Source organism: Homarus americanus, unplaced genomic scaffold, assembly GCF_018991925.1.
Source record: "Homarus americanus isolate GMGI-L3 unplaced genomic scaffold, GMGI_Hamer_2.0 scaffold25827, whole genome shotgun sequence".
NCBI classification, from domain to species: Eukaryota; Metazoa; Arthropoda; class Malacostraca; order Decapoda; family Nephropidae; genus Homarus; species Homarus americanus.
In genome coordinates this window covers 818972-837955 of record NW_024738300.1, presented here as the reverse complement: position 1 = coordinate 837955, position 18984 = coordinate 818972, and the positions used below count along the sequence as shown (strand labels likewise).

The 18984-nt window shown below is 38.7% G+C and overlaps 1 protein-coding gene across 1 annotated transcript; it reads right to left on the bottom strand.

Moving 5' to 3' along the window:
* Positions 1-1682: 1682 nt before the first annotated feature.
* LOC121873988 lies at positions 1683-13575 on the bottom strand. Its single transcript, XM_042377868.1, has 5 exons — positions 13408-13575; positions 3470-3569; positions 2792-2921; positions 2469-2552; positions 1683-1974 (listed from the first exon to the last, which is right to left on the bottom strand). Exons 1-5 carry the CDS (start codon positions 13568-13570, stop codon positions 1936-1938), a joined length of 516 nt encoding a protein of 171 aa, XP_042233802.1. The 5' UTR covers positions 13571-13575; the 3' UTR covers positions 1683-1935.
* Between the last annotated feature and the right edge of the window lie 5409 nt (positions 13576-18984).

The following is an 18984-nucleotide window of genomic DNA, read 5'->3' as shown; positions in this document are numbered from 1 at the left end:
TCTGGGGAAAGCCTACAAGATGGCCCATGAAAACTTAGTAGAGACAAATGAATGACAGGTATGATATAAAAATTCAAAAACGAAGTTTTGAGCCTGCCTGTATATGAGAAGCCAATGTAAGAAAATTTTCGAGGACCTTCTGTAATAGCTAGGAAAATTAATTATTTGTTACATAATCCAAGCACACGAAAGAAAGAAACAAAGGTTCATTTTAATCTAATTATACCGGGCCTGGATAGAGATCAGCATAGTGTTACTTTGAATGTAAGTGTTGATGTTCGTCCTAAAGAAGACCAAGCGCTTGAAATTATGGAACCAAAATTTTGTAATAGTGATATCCTGAAAAATCCTCTCAAGAAGTTCTCCCACCTTTCGCAGTCAGAAGTGGATGATTTGTACAGTCTCTGATATTTGGAGACATGCCGAAGCCGTGCAGAGCAGTGGAGCATGATATTGAACTTGTGGACGGTGCTTGTCCCGTAAAGTAGTCCCTTTTATAAAATTAATCCTCGTTAGAGGGTGCTCATGGGGAAAGGGGGTGGACTACAGTACTTGCTATATAAAATATGGATTAGCGGAGCCAAGCGACAGTGAATTTCGTCTCTTAATTTACTAAATAATCACAGTTATGTTTCGAGCACTCTTATGATGATAAGTTGTCCCAGAGACAAGTAATATTGTAAATTCAAAGAAGATAATTGAAATGGACAAGAATCACAATCTTAAGAAAATGAGGTGTGATCGTCATATAGTGTTTGTTTCTGTACATGCGTCGCAGAGAGAGATACCTTGTCATAAGGCTTTGTCTATTGAATAATGTATTTTTAGACAAACATTTAGTTTGAACAATATGAGACATTTTTGGTTTAGGGGGGGATTTATTTAATAGCTAACTAGTTATTAGACGGCCTTTAAGTATTCACAATATGAGTAATTCTTAGTGGATATTCATTCTCAAAAGGTAGCTTGAAGACAGGTTTAATATTATGGTTATAGCATATTGAAAGTGATCTTAAAGTATTTCTAAACTTGAGTAATTATTATGATCATTATAAAGAACAGGATGTTGGGATAGCTCCATATGTCGCCTTGGGTCTGTAACAATGATGTAAGGAAAAACAATATCTGTGTTCCCGGATATTAGGCCGATGTTCCTTCTTCAATTGTTGTTGTACATTTACTATTTTGTGTGATAATGTAGTCTGTGGTTATTATATATGGACAGATATATGATAATTTCTATTAAACAATTTATATTCATTCCTGTTTAAGAAGTAATACATGTTTCATTTTAGTCTCAGAAGTGAACATCTTTATGTGTAAGATATTGTAATTTTCACATTTAAAATTATGAGACAATCAATGAGCTATTAGTGTGCGTTTCTATTATTTCCTTCACACTGACTATATGTTGTAGTAAATGATCCTCGCCGTGATCCTCAGTGGTGTAATCGCAGGAGGGAAGATATACAGTACCATAAATCTTCTGTTGTGGGTCCATGGAGATCGCCTTTTGAAGCACCAGGAGAGATTAGCACACGGTGTAGGGTACGTGGCATCAAAAAAACACGAGAGAAACTAAACTCAAAACAAAACTCCCATAAAACGACACACGTTAAACATATAAATTCAAATTTGATTAATATATATGATGGTAGGTTCAGAATATATAAAAAGACATAATTTCTTTTATTTATGTTTAGCTACATATTGCACAAAACTGCGGGGGTCGAATGGATACAGCGCTCGCCATCTGTTCCTTGGGTTATTGGGTCGATCCCCAAGCACCCCCGGTTAACACAACTGTAAATGGGTACTTAAGCTACAACCTGGTTAAGTGAATGCAGTCAAATGATGTAGCGGTCATACTGCCTCCTCGTGTACCGAAAGCTTAGTTCACAGTGTTTTGTATCCATAGACAGATATGCCCACGGGTCAAGCAATCGACTTCTCTTTTGGGTCCTCTTCACCAAGCTGTCAAAAAGAATCTAATTTTAGAGATGGGGAAGTCTAGGCGTTCGAGAGCAGAGCTGGCCATGCTACCTCCTTTATCACCGAAAAATCAAATCAATCTACAGCGTCCAGTATCCGTACTACCCCTAACTACCGATCAGCCTATGATAAAACCTTTAATATTTTTTTTCTTCATGATAAATCGAAATTACAATATTTTTAGTTGCCTGTTTAATTTCAAACGTGAATAAACATAGGTTATAATACAGAGATATTAACAACAGTGATATTAAATAGATATAGTCAACTTTTGGTAACCAAGTGTAACATTTTCAAACTTAGAAAACATTGTTAATTGCTGCTAATTAAGATTTTATAATTCATTCAGGTAATTAATTGTTCACTGAGCATTTTATACCTTAAGTCTAACCATCAATGTGTTATGTAAGATCATCTGTGTCATGAATTCTGTTTTGTCTAAGTCCTTTTAGTATATAATGGACATAATCACTTACGTGAAGATTAACACCGCAGACAATTTCCAGACAAAAACTCAGTAAGCTGAGGAAGTATCCACCTGCGAGAACCACGAAAATTCCCTAAAGGAACATAACTTATTAATTGTCAAGAGCAAAATATTAAATACACACACATATATATATATATATATATATATATATATATATATATATATATATATATATATATATATATATATATATATATATATATATATATATATATTAGAAATAAAAATGTATATCACATACCGTAAATATATATCATATTAATTCGAAATGAGGATCCTATGTTTAGGTGTAATAGAAGAATGTTTTACCCATAAGTTGGACAGGTAGAGGGAGGAACTGATGGATATTTTTGACGGAGGATTGAGGCAGTAAGTATAATTCGGAAGGGCAGACTTTATCCAGTAGTTGTACAACCCTGCCTCGGTCATTGCTAACACCCTGTGGGAAAAATATGCAAAATTTCGATTCATACGTTTGAAATGATAATTGAACAGAGTACTTGAAGATGCATATTAGTTAAATGATTAATAGTGAACTAATAACTGCTATAGAAGAAATGGAATGGAGATTATGTCTAGAAACTGTGAAACTAAACTAGCAAAGGTAATTTCAGCCTATTCCACCTATACTGCAAGGTGTATATAGAGTTGCTGAGCTTCCGATTCTTAGTAATCAGCATTATGTTAAACTGGTAAGCTGTTCCAGCTTCGTTAACACCATCAACAGCTTACTCAATTAGTGGCTGTGTATGCAACAGCTGGTGTAGAGGGAACCTATACCTCCAGTCCGGGTAGGAATCTAAACCGTGACCATTCATGTGGAAGACAAGGTACAGAGCCTAATGTAGATATATATATATATATATATATATTTATATATATATATATATATATATATATGTGAGCTATACAAGGAAAAAAGTGTGATAACATATATGGCATACTGTAAACTTGTATTCTTGATCTTGCAAGGATAAATTTTCTTACTTGTCATTTAAGGGATACAGAAGAGGACTGTCTTTGGGAACTATCATGCCATTCAGCTTTGGCATTAAATGTCCCCTGAGCTTATAGAAGTCACACCGTCCTGTAAAATTAATTATGTTCAGTATACGAGTGTATATATATATATATATATATATATATATATATATATATATATATATATATATATATATATATATATATATATATATATATATATATATATATATATATATATATATATATGTGTGTGTATTCAGAAATTTTGGTGTGATATTTAGATCGTTAGAGCGAGAATAACCGATCTGCGAAACAGGAAAGCATAAGTACTGTAGGCCTAGCTGAGACACTCAAGCCGCGTGGCAAGAAATAAGCGGGAACGCCACCCAAGCGCGGTGGAAGCATTTTGAACTAGGCCTACTAAAATTAAACGTACTTTATCGAATTAATATGGACGCGATTCATGAAGCTAAGGGACTAATATTAATTTAAAGTTATTGTAGATCGTTTTTCAGTCTAGAAATGTTACGTGTGTCGCAAAGAAGCTATTATCACTTTTGTACTGACCATCACTAAGGTGTATAGAATTAAATTCTCTAATCAAACTTGCTTCAACCAGAAGTCTTTCTGAGACACATGATGATTTATACACTTCTAAACTGTTTTCCCAATCCATGGGATGATTATTGTTCCTTGTATGAACGAACAGTGCACTGCTTTCAGATGCAAGGATGATTTTTTTCCTAAGTCTTGTCTTCCAAGAAGATTAAGATATCTGGACAATCAAGCATTCTCTGAGTTGGATAAAGTGTTGCTGGACTCCCTTATCAAGGATTCAAGTAATAGAGTAAAATTGGCATTTAAACACAGTGCTCAGTATAAAGTGCTATGAAAAACAGTGTTTGTGTTGATAAGTGGCATATTATTCGTGATTTTGTCTATCAATTACTTAGTGAAAGTAACAAAGTCCAAAAAAGGAAATTAAATGCTAAATTAAAATTTCTGTATGACGAGAGTTACTGGTCTAAACTGAGTGATCCAAGTTTGTTCATAAACTTATCATCTTATGATCTACAGACAAAAAAGAAACTTGTTCTTGGATTTGGTAGGAAGTTTTCTATTGCTCAGCGCACCGTTAATCCACTTACTATTGCTGAAGGTATAATCAACCTGGAAAAGAATATGTCGATAGATGTTACAAATGAAGATATTTCCATCGCTAAAGGTTGTAGACATAGTGTTTTACGTAAGAAAATTGTTTCAAACTTTCCAAAAAGATTTGAAAGAGCCTTAAAAAATATAAACGAAATGAGAATATCCATATTACTAAGGCTGATAAGTCCAATGCTATTATAATTTTGGATAAAAGTGACTATAATGATAAAATGAATTCATTACTAAGTGATGACAGCACTTATTGTGAGCTTAGAAAAGATTCCCTGGAAAAATATTAATAAGTTATCTAACTCTAAAATGAGGGAGTTATTAAAAATGAACCCAGATCTCATCAAACAGATCTCTCAAATAAATCCCACTTTACCGTATATGTAGGGAGTGATCAAAACACAAGCTTAACAATCCATTACGTCCTATCGTGAGTTCTGTGGGTTCTGTTACGTACAAATTATCCAAGTGGTTGGTTAAGAGGCTATCCCCTCTCACAGGCCAAACATCTAATTCACATAAGAACATAAGAATGGAGGAAACTGCAGCGGGCCTATTGGCCCATATGAGCAGCCGACCTATGTTTGATCCAATTCAGCGTATTCCAGTTAATGATGATATTTGGTAACTTGTTCCATTCATCCACTACTCTGTTTCCAAACCAGTGTTTACCTATTTCACGCCTAAATCTAAATTTTTCTAATTTAAAACCATTGTTACGAGTTCGCTCCTGGTTGGATAGTTTGAGTACCTTTGTAATGTCCCCTTTGTTTAGCCCTGCCTTCCACTTATACACCTCTATCAGGTCGCCCCTCGCTCTACGTCTCTCAAGGGAGTGCAAATTAAGATGCTTTAACCTGTCTCTATACTCAAGGTTCCTAATGCCCGGGATTAGTCTTGTCATTCTCCTCTGAATTCTTTCCAAGGATTCTATATCCATTCTGTAATACGGTGACCAGAACTGAACTGGGTAATCCAGGTGTGGTCTCACAAGAGCAAGATACAGTTTTAGGATGACCTCGCTAGTCTTGTAACTAACACTCCTTTGTATGAACCCAAGTATTTTATTAGCCTTGTTACGAGCAAAAACACATTGTTTACTTGGCTTAAGGTTCCTACTTATCATTACTCCTAAATCTCTCTCGCAGTCGGATTTCTCTATGGCATCGTTGTTCATCTGGTATCTGGTTTCCCTGTTTATATCTCCTATACTGAGTACTTTACATTTGTCGAAGTTGAATTTCATCTGCCATTTTTCAGACCATTCGAAAAATTTGTTTAGATCTTCCTGTAGTTTTGCCGAGTCCTCGTCACATTTGATAACACCTCCTATTTTAGTGTCATCAGCAAATTTACTTATGTTACTGTCAATGCCGATATCTATGTCGTTTATGTATATAATAAATAATAATGGTCCAAGTACTGAGCCTTGGGGAACTCCACTTGTGACGTTGCTCCAATGGGACTTAGTGCCGTTAATGCTCACTCGCTGTTTCCTGTTCTGTAACCACGCCCTAATCCATTTAAGGATGTCACCTTTGATGCCATGAGCGTCTGCCTTTCTAATTAGTCTTTCGTGGGGGACTCTGTCGAAGGCTTTGCTAAAGTCGAGATATACCACATCATAATTGTGCCCCTCGTCCACCGATTCGAAAAACTGATGAAAAGAATGTTAATAGATTAGTTAGGCAAGAACGTCCGCTTGTGAAGCCATGCTGGGAATCATTGATCAATCGGTGCTTCTCCAGGTGATTTCGAATAGAGTTTGAAATGATTGCTTCCAGTAATTTGCCTACTATTGATGTTAGACTGATTGGGCGGTAGTTCGAGGATAGTGATCTATCCCCCTTCTTGAAAATCGGTATTACATTCGCTATCCTCCAGGATTCTGGTACTACACCTGTTTTTAATGACATGTTAAACAACTTTGCTAAGGGCATACTAAGCTCTTCCTTACACTCCTTTAATACTCTGGCAAATATCTCATCGGGACCAGGTGACTTATTAGGCTTTAGTTTGTCTATTTGCTTACTAACATCGTTACTAGTCACTACTATCTCACTTAATTTGTTTTCTTCACTATACACAACATATACACAACAGCAATGATTTAATTGATAAACTCAAGAAACACAATGAACCATGTGAATTAATAAGTTTTGATGTAAATTCACCAGTAAATGACCTACTTTCATTCTTTAAAGATAAGTTGCCTCTGTTAGATTTAACTAATGAACATGATACATTTCTCAAATTGATAGAGTTATGTGTTACTGACAATGTTTTTAGAGCAAATGGAAAGTTTTACAAACAAATATTTGGCATGATCATGGGTAATTGTCTTTCTGCTCCTCTAGCCTGTATTTATAAGGATCTTTTTGAGGCTAGATTACTACCCAATGGTATAGATATGTAGATGATGTTCTTTGTCTATGGCCTAGAAACAGTGACCCACTGGAATTCTTAGACAAGCTTAATGATCTTGTCCCAAGTATTACCTTCAAAACTGAAAGAGAAATAAATGGATCTCTTCCATTTCTTAATATGCTTATCATGAGAAATGGACATAACTATAAATTTAAGATGTACAGAAAGCCTGCACATGTAGACTGTTTCATACATTTTTTATCGAGTCTCCATGAGTCTACCAAAATGTCATTTGTTTCTGCAATGTTTTTGAGGTGTTTACGTATTTGTGAACCTGAATTTATTGATGAAATACTGCAACACATTGAGTCCATTGCACAAAAACTTGGGTACCCCTCATTGTTTGTTGATCGTTGTTTTAAAAGGGCTAAAAAATCCTTTCATTCTACTCAAACTAGGGAAGTTCCTACATTTAAGAATTTGTCCCGTTAGCTCAGTCCCGTAAATTATTAAACATTAACGTTGTTTTTAAGTATGACTCAACCATTACTAATATATTAATTAAGAATAGCCCAACCTTGAATGTAAATGGAAGTGTTTACTGCATTCCATGTAGCAACTGTAATGGAAATTATGTAGGACAGACTGGGAAAGCATTACAACTCAGAATTAAACAGCACAAGTACAATATCAGAACAGCATCTGAAAGCAGTGCCCTGTTCGTTCATGTTAGGAACAATCATCATCCCATAGATTGAGAAAACAGTTTAGAAGTGTATAAATCATCATGTGTCACAGAAAGACTTAAGGTTGAAGCAAGTTTGATTAGAGAATTGAATTTTATAAACCTTAGTGATGGTCAGTACAAAACTGATATGTTACACAAATTTATTTGTCAGTGGCCCAAGAAAAAAAATATTTGAAAGCATTGGAGTTAGATGTAGGATAGATGATTAGTGGGTCCCATATTTTTTACCTGACCTTTTTTTTTAAGCTCCTATTATGTTTGCGGTGTGTTGGTGTGTGGATTAGTGGATGTCATGTTTTTGACCTGACCTCATGTTTTGTAAGGTCACCCTGTGTACTTAAGCCTTTCTCAGTCTTTGTAATTCAGTTGCGTCTAAGGATGTCTTTGATAAAGACGAAAGTTAAGGAAGGTTCTTCATTGTTTCCCTTTTTCCTGTGGGGACCATCTACGTGATACGGGTGGTCCCCATTAGAGGTTCACGGCGCCATAAGCTCGTTGAACAGGCTTTGTGTGAAATATAACAAAGTCCAGGACTGCTTTTAGTATCCTGGTGGTCCAGCGGTTAGCGTTCCCTGGTCACAGTCATGGGCTCGTGGGCCGTGGGTTCGAATCCTGGCGGGTTGAGGTGTTGATTGTATGTAGAAGTCCATGACGTGCTTTATTGGGCTAATGAAATATATATATATATATATATATATATATATATATATATATATATATAATTACATGCAATCAACACCTCAACCCGCCGAAACCCACGGCCCACAACCCTGACCAAAAACACTCCGCTGGAACTTGCATTCCCCGGTCACAGTCATGGGCTCGTGGGCCATGGTTCGAATCGTGGCGGGTTGAGGTGTTGATTGTATGTAGAAGTCCGCGTGCTTTATTGGGCTAATGAAAATATATATATATATATATATATATATATATATATACTATACATACAGTCTGCGCGGAATATTAAATCGCGATAGGGCCGACGAAATAGGTTCTCGCAAAAATACGATTATATGTTGTGAAGGCTGTCCTGGGATGGGAGATGTCAAAACGCTTGGTTTGCTGGCAAGTGGTGACATTTGTCAACTGAGAACACGTCACGACTTGTAGTCAGTGCGCCTCTGGCAACTGTGAGGGGAAGATTTATTTTTTTTTTTTTTTACTTTTATCCTCTTCGCCACTGATCGGCTTGTTAGCCGCTTGGGCGATCGGTCACGTCTCTTTTCATTTATATTCTTCACCAAAAGATCGGCTCGCTAGCCGCCCGGGCGATCGGTCACGTCTCTGTCACGCACTGTTGGCAAATACTGGGCATGCACCGGCTCCTGAATGTACCTGAACCCGCTCCAGTGTTGGTCAAGTCTTCTCTTGAAAGAGCTCACACTCGGTGCCGTCACAACACTCTCTGGTAGATTGTTCCAAGAGTTTACAACCCTCACTCCGAAAAAGTTTGCCCTCACGGTTTTCTGGACTTGCGGCTTCTTCAATCTTGAGCTGTGACCCCTTGTGGGGCGAGCGTCCGCCAGCTCCAAGTAAGGACACTCAACTGAGTAGTGCCCCCTGAGATGCTTATACACCTCAACTAGGTCCCCCCTTGCCCGTCTGTAGTATAAGCTAGGCAAGTTCAGGCGCTCCAATCTCTCAGGGTAGCTGAGGTGCCGAAGTGCAGGCACCAGTCTGGTGGTCCTCCTTTGAACATATTCAACCAACTGACAGTCCCTAGCATATCTCGGGGACCAGTTGGGGTTCCTGCGCCATGTAGCCATGTTTTGTCTAGTTTACGGTGCATTAACCCGACATAGTGGCCATCAGAGATGTCCAGGTGGGTTACTACAAGAGACGATATTGCAGCAGTGATTGCATTGTACAAAACGAACCATGTACTGAGAGAAATTTCGGTTCAGACTGGTGTGGCATTACGAATTGTTCAAAATCTTGTCAAACGTTTCCGTGACCTTGGAGAGGACGAGCTACCAGCTCCATTACCTAAGTCTGGTAGGCCAAAATTATTGTCTCCACGGACACTTAAGGTTGTTTCTCGACAAGTTCGGTCCAATCCCTCACTCACAGCACGTGAAGTGAAAGAGAGAAACCCCAGTCTTTTGAGTCACGTCTCTTTACGTTGTGTTTAACAAGCCCTGCACGATGACCTGGGATTTAAGAGCTTTCGTGCCCGCCGTAAACCTCTGTTGACAAAGAGACAGAAGGAAAATAGAGTGAGATTTTGCAAGAAATATGAAGTGTGGGATTTAGAGTCATGGAGTAGGAGCGAGGAGCTTCTTGATAAGTTCAAGGCAGCTATAGATCGCATTAGGACTAAGGGAGGGATCCCTATCATATGTGGTGTCCTGCCTAGAAGGAGAGTTGGCAGTGAATGGTTGTCAGGGGCAGTTGGTGTCAACGACCGTCTTGGCAGATGTTGCAAGTCAATATCAGTCCCATTCATTGACAACTGGGACAACTTCTACGGCAGAAGGGACCTTTATGCTAGGGATGGGGTGCACCTGGCTGGGTTTCTAGAGGGGGCAGTTCAAAAGATATCGAAGTCTTTAAACTGCTAGGGGGGTATATGGGCACGGGGGTGGGGGAAACTGCAGTGGGAGAGGGTAAACAAAGTGAAAGATTACAGGGATATAGTGTTAGGAATGATGACAAAACTAAATTAGACACGGAGTTTAAAACTAAACGCGGTAAAGGGAGGACTCAGAACACGACTAACTTAAATGTCTACTATGCGAACAATAGAGTATGAGAAACAAATTGGATGATATTAGGGCCTTGGTATGTACCGAAAAAATTGATATAATAGCATTCACTGAAACATGGATCAACCTAGACTCACATGAGTTACCGGTCGAATACCAAATTGCGGGTTACAAATTGTTCCATACCGATAGGCAGACCAGGAAAGGAGGCGGAGTAGCAATCTATGTCAGGGATAATCTGAAGTGAGAAATAAATAAGGACATAAAAACTGAACGGAATACAGAAACAATTTGGATGGAATTAATCGACGGTAGGGAAAATTAATCACAGGGATAATATATAGACCTCCCAATCTTGATAGAGTCAATGAGAGACTTATCTGGGATGAAATGAGCAGGGCTTCCATACACAACAAAGTCTGTATAGGAGGCGACTTTAACCTTGGCCAAATAGATTGGACTGACCTTACGGGTAACTCAGAAGCAGAGGATTTTCTCGAGGCGATCCAGGACTGTTTCCTAAGTCAACATATAACCGAACCCACCCGGGGTAATAATATACTCGATTTAGTTCTGTCGAACAGAGAAAACCTCATTAGCAATGTCGAGGTAGGAAGCGAACTTGCAAACAGAGATCACAAAGAAATTAGATTCCAGTTAGATTTTCAGGGCAGACGTAAGGAAAATTCCACTAAAGTACCAGATTTCAGAAGGGCAAACTTTGACAGTTTAAAGAGGCAGCTGAGAGAGGGGCTGTCGCGCTTGGCCGTGAACCTGACAGATGACACCGACCTGATAACGATATCTGAGATTGCCGAGTTCCACGACAATTTAAATAATGAGTTACTTGATGCACAAAGGCAGAACATACCATACAAAAAACTCAGATCAGACAACAATGACCCTAAATGGATAAATAATTATTTAAAGAACATCATTGCCCAAAGGAAGGCTATAGGTAGAAGGATAAATCGTGGCGAAATTTACCTCCGGAATTATTATAAGGTATTGGCGAGTAAGGTTAAAACCGAGATAAGGAAAGCCAAGAGGAATAATGAGGTAAGGATAGCAAGGGAGGCGAAGACAAACCCCAAGGGATTCTACGAAATGTATCAAACTAAAACACGAGAAAAGATTGGACCAATACGGTCAGATACCGGCGAGCTCACTGATAACAACGGAGAAATGAGCAATAATATGAATAAATATTTTTCAACAGTTTTCACCACCGAAAATTTAAACATGATACCCGAGGCACCGACTCTATTCAGAGATAGTGAAGAAAACAAATTAAGCGAGATAGTAGTGACTAGGAACGATGTTAGTAAGCAAATAGACAAACTAAAGCCTAATAAGTCACCTGGTCCCAATGAGATATTTGCCAGAGTATTAAAGGAATGTAAGGAAGAGCTTAGTATGCCCTTAGCAAAGTTGTTTAACATGTCCTTAAAAACAGGTGTAGTACCAGAATCCTGGAGGATAGCGAATGCAATACCGATTTTCAAGAAGGGGGATAGATCACTATCCTCTAGCTACCGTCCCATCAGTCTAACATCAATAGTAGGCAAATTACTGGAAGCAATCACTTCAAACTCTATTCGAAATCACAGGAGAAGCACCGATTGATCTATGATTCCCAGCATGGGATGAGGGGCACAATTATGATGTGGTATATCTCGACTTTAGCAAAGCCTTCGACAGAGTCCCCCACGAAAGACTAATTAGAAAGGTAGAAGCACATGGCATCAAAGGAAATATCCTTAAATGGATTAGGGCGTGGTTACAGGACAGGAAACAGCGAGTGAGCATTAACGGCACTAAGTCACATTGGAGCAACGTCACTAGTGGAGTTCCCCAAGACTCAGTACTTGGACCATTATCATTTATTATATACATAAACGACATAGATATCGGCATAGACAGCAACATAAGTAAATTTGCTGATGACACTAAAATAGGACGTGTTATTAAATCTGACGAGGACTCCGCAAAACTACAGGAAGATCTAAACAAATTTTTCGAGTGGTCTGAAAAATGGCAGATGAAATTCAACGTGGACAAATGTAAAGTACTCAGTATAGGAGATGAAAACAGGGAAACAGGATACCTGATGAACAATGATGCCATAGAGAAATCCGACTGAGAGAGAGATTTAGGAGTAATGATAAGTAGGAATCTTAAGCCAAGTAAACAATGTGTTTTTGCTCGTAACAAGGCTAATAAAGTACTTGGGTTCATACAAAGGAGTGTTAGTTACAAAACTAGCGAGGTCATCTTAAGATTATATCTTGCGCTTGTGAGACCTCACTTGGATTACGCAGTTCAATTCTGGTCACCGTATTACAGAATGGATATAGAATCCTTGGAAAGAATTCAGAGGAGAATGACAAGACTAATTCCGGGCATTAGGAACCTTGAGTATAGAGACAGGTTAAAGCATCTTAATTTGCACTCCCTCGAGAGACGTAAAGCAAGGGCCGACCTGATAGAGGTGTATAAGTGGAAGTCAGGGCTAAACAAAGGGGAGATTACAAAGGTACTCAAACTATCCAACCAGGAGCGAACTCGTAATAATGGTTTTAAATTAGACAAATTTAGATTTAGGAGTGAAATAGGTAAACACTGGTTTGTTCTGCTAATGGTTTCCAAAGTTAGCGAATCCGCTAATCCGCTAACGAGAAAGTTAGCTTTGCTAATTAAAGGTTAGCGGAACAGTGCCCACCACTGAATATCAGCATATACCTGAATCACGTGCACCTACAGTGATTTACTTGCATATATATATATATATATATATATATATATATATATATATATATATATATATATATATATATATATATATATATATATATATATATATATATATATATATATATATGTGTGTGTGTGTGTGTGTGTGTTGTGTGTGCGTGTGTTTATTGAAAATGATTAAATATAATTGTAATGAGGATTACCTGTTTCAGAGAAGAGTTTGTCCAACGTCATATGCATTATAGTGTCATACATTAAGATGACATGCCCGCCGCGTCTCACCAGCGTGTCTGTGTTCCTGTACACCTCACCAAATCCTTTACGCTTGACGCGACCTGACATCTCTAAGTCTGCCAACTCCCCCATGATTCCATATTTTGACCTCTGAAAAACACACACACACACATAAGAACATAAGAAAATAAGGGGTCTACAATTGGCAGTTTGGCCTGTTCATGGCAGCTCCTGTCGAGAGTATTGGTTAGTGCTTCCTGTGAACAGGATTGTGCCCTTCTGAGGGCAGATTTAGAGAGGGCCAAGGAAGATATCTTGAAATTATAGGAAGAGATGGCGAGGATGAAGGAAGAAACGAGGCAAGGAAAGCCGGTGTCTGACGAAAACTCAGGTGAATGGAAGGTTGTGAGGAGAGGGACAACTAAACTGGTGGTGAAAAAACACACCAAGGATACAACAACAACGACAACAACAGCTAAGTGTACCAACTCTTTCAGTCCCTTGATAGATGAATTGGACGTAAATATAGTCAGGGACAGGGCTGAGAAGGAAGGTACGAAAATTTTGATTGTTGGCGACTACCAAGTACGGTACCTGGACAGAGCTTTTTGTGGTAAAGATAAAAATAGGATGAGGGTGTGTTTGCCAGGAGCTGGGGTGGGAGATATAGTTGACAGGATGGACAATATCTTGTCTGGTAATGAGAACAAACCCATTACCTGCCTTAGTGCAGGAGGCAATGTTATTGGCCTGTGTAGGAGCGAGGAGCTTCTTGATAAGTTCAAGAAAGCTATAGAACGTATTAGGTCTAAGGGAGGGATCCCTATCATATGTGGTGTCCTGCCTAGAAGGAGAGTTGGCAGCGAATGGTTGTCAAGGGCAGTTGGTGTCAATGGCCATCTTAACAGATATTGCAAGTCAATATCAGTCCCATTCATTGACAACTGGGACAACTTCTACAGCAGAAGGGACCTTTATGCTCGGGATGGGTGCATCTTTCTAGGGATGGGGTGGCAACCTTGGCTGGGTCACTCGAGAGGGCAGTTCAAAAGATGTCAAAGTCTTTAAACTGCTAGGGGAACATATGAGCACGGGGTTGGAGGAGACCGCAGTGGGAGCGGGAAAACAAAGTGAAAGGTTACAGGGAAATAGTGCTAGGAAGTTTGACAAAACTAAATTAGGCAGGAAGTTAAAACCTAAACACGACAAAGAGAGGACTTAGAACACGACTAACTTAAATGTCTACTATGCAAACAGTAGAAGTATGAGAAACAAATTGGATGATATTAGGGCCTTGGTATGTACCGAAAGAGTCGATACAATAGCATTCACCGAAACATGGATAAACTTAGACTCACGTGAGTTACCTGTCGAATACCAAATTGCACGATACAAATTATTCTATACTGATAGGCAGATTAGGAAAGGAGGGGGAGTAGCAATCTATGTGAGGGATAATCTGAAGTGTGAAATAGATAAGGAATACAGAAACAATTTGGATAGAATTAATCAATGGTAGGGAAAAATTAATTACAGGAGTAATATATAGACCTCCTAATCTTGATAGAGTTAATGAGCGACTTATCTGGGACGAAATGCGCAGGGCTTCCAAATATAGCAAAGTCCGTAGAGTAGGCGATTTTAACTTCAGCCAAATAGATTGGACTGCCCTTACCGGTAACTCAGAATTAGACGATTTTCTTGAAACGATCCAGGACTGTTTCCTAAGTCAATATATAACTGAACCCACTCGGGGTAATAATATACTCGATTTGGTTCTGTCAAACAGAGAAAACCTCATTAATAATGTTGAGGTAGGGAACGAGCTTGTAAAAAGCGATCACAAAGAAATTAGATTCCAGTTAGAATTTCAGGACAGCCGTAAGGGCAAACTTTGATAGTTTGAAGAGGCAGTTGAGAGAGGGGGTATCACGCTTGGGGGTAAACTACATGACCTCACATGAGGTGACTTCACTCAATATACCAACAGAGGGCGACCTCACCCTACCCAGAGACCTGACGATTGAGATTGACCTAATAATGAGATCTGAGGTTGCCGAGTTCCACGACAATTTAAATAATGAGTTATTTAATGCACAAAGGCAGAACATACCATACAAAAAACTCAGATCAAACAACAATGACCCTAAATGGATAAATAATTATTTAAAGAACATTATTGGACAAAGAAAGGCTATAGGTAGGAGAATAAATCATGATGAAGTTTACCTCCGAGATTACTATAAGGTATTGGCCGGTATTGTTGAGACCGAGATAAGAAAATCCAAGAGGAATAATGAGCTGAAGATAGCAAGGGAGGCAAAGTCAAACCCCAAGGGATTCTGTCAAATGTATCAAACTAAAACACGAGAAGAGATTGGCCCAATACAGTCACATACCGGCGAGCTATCTGATAGCGATGGAGAAATGAGCAATAATCTGAATTAATATTTTTCAACAGTTTTCACCACAGAAAATGTAAACATGATACCCGAGGCACCGGCTCTATTCAGAGATAGTGAAGAAAACAAATTAAGCGAGATAGTAGTGACTAGTAACGATGTTAGTAAGCAAATAGACAAACTAAAGCCTAATAAGTCACCAGGTCGCGACGAGATATTTGCCAGAGCATTAAACGAATGTAAGGAAAAGCTTAGTATGCCCTTAGCAAAGTTGTTTAACATGTCCTTAAAAACAGGTGTAGTACCAGAATCCAGGAGGATAGCGAATGTAATGGGGAGATAGATCACTATCAAAAAGGGAGATTAGATCACTATCCTCTAACTACCGTCCAATCAGTCTAACATCAATTGTAGGAAAATTACTGGAAGCAATTATTTCAAACTCTATTGGAAATCACCTGGAGAAGCACAAGTTGATCAATGATTTCCAATATGGCTTCACAAGCGGGCGTTCATGCCTAACTAATTATTAACATTCTTTTCATCAGTTTTCGAATCAGTGGACGAGGGACGCAGTTGTGATGTGGTATATCTCGACTTTAGCATAGCCTTCAATAGATTCCCCTACGAAAGAATAATAAGGAAAGTGGAGGCTCATGGCATTAAAGGTGATATTCTAAAATGGATTAGGGCATGGTTACAGGACACAAAACAGCGAGTGAGCATTAACGGCACTAAATCCCAATGGGGCAACGTCACTAGTGGAGTTCGGCAAGGCCCAATACTTGGACCATTATTATTTATTATATACATAAGCGACATAGATATCGGCGTAGACAGCAACATAAGTAAATTTGCTGATGACACTAAAATAGGACGTGTAATTAAATATGACGAAGACTCCGCAAAACTACAGGAAGGTCTAAACAAATTTTTCCAATGGTCTGACAAATGGCAGATGAAATTCAATGTAGACAAATGTAAAGTACTCAGTATAGGAGATGTAAACAAGGAAACGAGAAACCAGATGAACAACGATGTTATTGAGAAATCCGACTGCGTGAGAGATTTAGGAGTAATGATAAGTTGGAATCTTAAGCCAAGTAAACAATGTGTTTTTGCTCGAAACAAAGCTAATAAAGTACTTGGGTTCATACAAAGGAGTGTTAGTTACAAAACTAGCGAGGTCATCCTAAAACTATATCTTGCGCTTGTGAGACCTCACTTGGATTACGCAGTTCAATTCTGGTCACCGTATTACAGAATGGCTATAGAATCCTTGGAAAGAATTCAGAGGAGAATGACAAGACTCATCCCGAGCATTAGGAACCTCAAGTACAGAGATAGGTTAAAGCATCTTAAATTGCACTCCCTCGAGAGACGTAGAGAGATCGTCCCTCTCTCTACGTCTCTCGAGGGAGTGCAATTTAAGATCGAGGTGTATAAATAGAAGTCAGGGCTAAACAAAGGGGACATTACAAAGGTACTCAAACTTTCCAACCAGGAACGAACACGTAACAATGGTTTTAAATTAGACATATTTAGATTTAGGTGCGAAATAGGTAAACACTGGTTTGGAAATAGAGTACTGGACGACTGGAACAAGTTATCAAATATCATCATTAACTCGAATACGCTGGATAGCTTCAAACTTAGGTTGGATGGATAGATGAGCAATATTGGCTGGGTGTAAACGGGACTGCCCAGTATGGACCAATAGACCCGCTGCAGTTTCGCCCATTCTTATGTTTATGTCCTTATGTTACTACCAGTCTTTATCTTCCATGAGTCATCTAGCCTCTTTTTAAAGCTTTCCAGCATTCCAGCATTTACTATAAAGTTGCTAAGCTTGTTCCACTCGTCCACCACCCTATTTGTGAACCAGTTTCTTCCTATCTCCCTCCTAAACCTAAACTTATCCAACTTAAATTCGTTGCTCCGAGTCCTCTCCTGCTCGGATATTATAAGAACTTTATCTATATCTCCTTTATTGATTTCTTTCACCCACTTAAATGCTTCTATCATATCTCCCCGCACTCTTCGTCTTTCCAGGGAATGCAAGTTTAGTTTCTTTAACCTTTCCTGATATGGAAGGTTTCTAAGTTCCGGAATCATTTTAGTCATTCTTTGCTGCACCGACTCCAGTGAATTGCTATCCATTCTATAATAAGGGCACCAGAACTGAACAGCATAATCGAGGTGTGGCCTGTCTAGCGCAAACTTGCTTATGTCACTGCAGATCCCAGTATCTAGATCGTTTATGTAAATTATAAACAAGAGCGGGCCCAGTACTGACCCCTGGGTAAACTCACTGATTACACAGCCCCATTCGGATTTAACACCATCTACTCTGACCTTCCGTGTTCTTTTGGTGAGCAATGATTTTATCCAATTTAAAACTTTCCCCTAGATACCATGAGCCTTAACTTTTCTCAGAAGCCTCTGATGCGGTACTCTGTCAAACGCTTTGCTAAAGTCTAAGTAAATAACATCGACTTTCCTAAAAAAACGTCAGCAGATTTGTTAGAAAAGATTTTTCCTTTGTAAATCCATGTTGAGAGTCATAGAATAATTTGCTTTTCTCTAAATGCGATTGAATGCTATTTACTAAAATTGATTCAAGAAATTTCACTCCTACTGACGTCAAACTTAGCGTACCGGTAATTTGACGCTGATGCTCTTTCTCCCTTTTTGAATATAGGTACAACATTTGCCTGTATCCACAAGTCTGGCACAACTCCCTTTGTCTAATGATTTTGTAAAAAAAACTTACGAGAGGTCCTCTTGTCTGTTTTTACACTTTTCAAAACTCGATGGAAAATTTCCTCTGGCCCTGGGGATTTTGTCTTCTCTAAATTTATTTATCTTCTTAAAAACTTCATATTTCTGATTGTGACATTCTTTAATTCTCTTTTTCAATATCAGTTCCACCTCTGGCATTTCCTCGTGAGTTTTTTCAGTGAAAACTGATAAGACCTAACTGTTTAATGCTTTGCTTATTGTCCCACTTTCATCGATCACTTTCCCTCTCTGACTTTAAATGCCCCACTTTGTCCTTGACCTTTGTCCTATGTACCTGGAAAAATCCCTTGGGATTCGCCTTGGATTCTCTTGCTATCCTGATCTCGTAGTCTCTCTTTGCCT

What these genes read in the sequence shown, in the direction of transcription:
- LOC121873988 (XM_042377868.1), bottom strand. Translation starts at nt 13,570, where the DNA reads ATGGGGGAGTTGGCAGACTTAGAGATGTCAGGTCGCGTCAAGCGTAAA. An exon ending in TCTACCTGTCCAACTTATGG is followed by an intron (nt 2,553 to 2,791) that starts GTAAAACATTCT and finishes ATGTTCCTTTAG; the next exon opens with GGAATTTTCGTGGTTCTCGC. An exon ending in TCTGCGGTGTTAATCTTCAC is followed by an intron (nt 1,975 to 2,468) that starts GTAAGTGATTAT and finishes TCTTTTTGACAG; the next exon opens with CTTGGTGAAGAGGACCCAAA.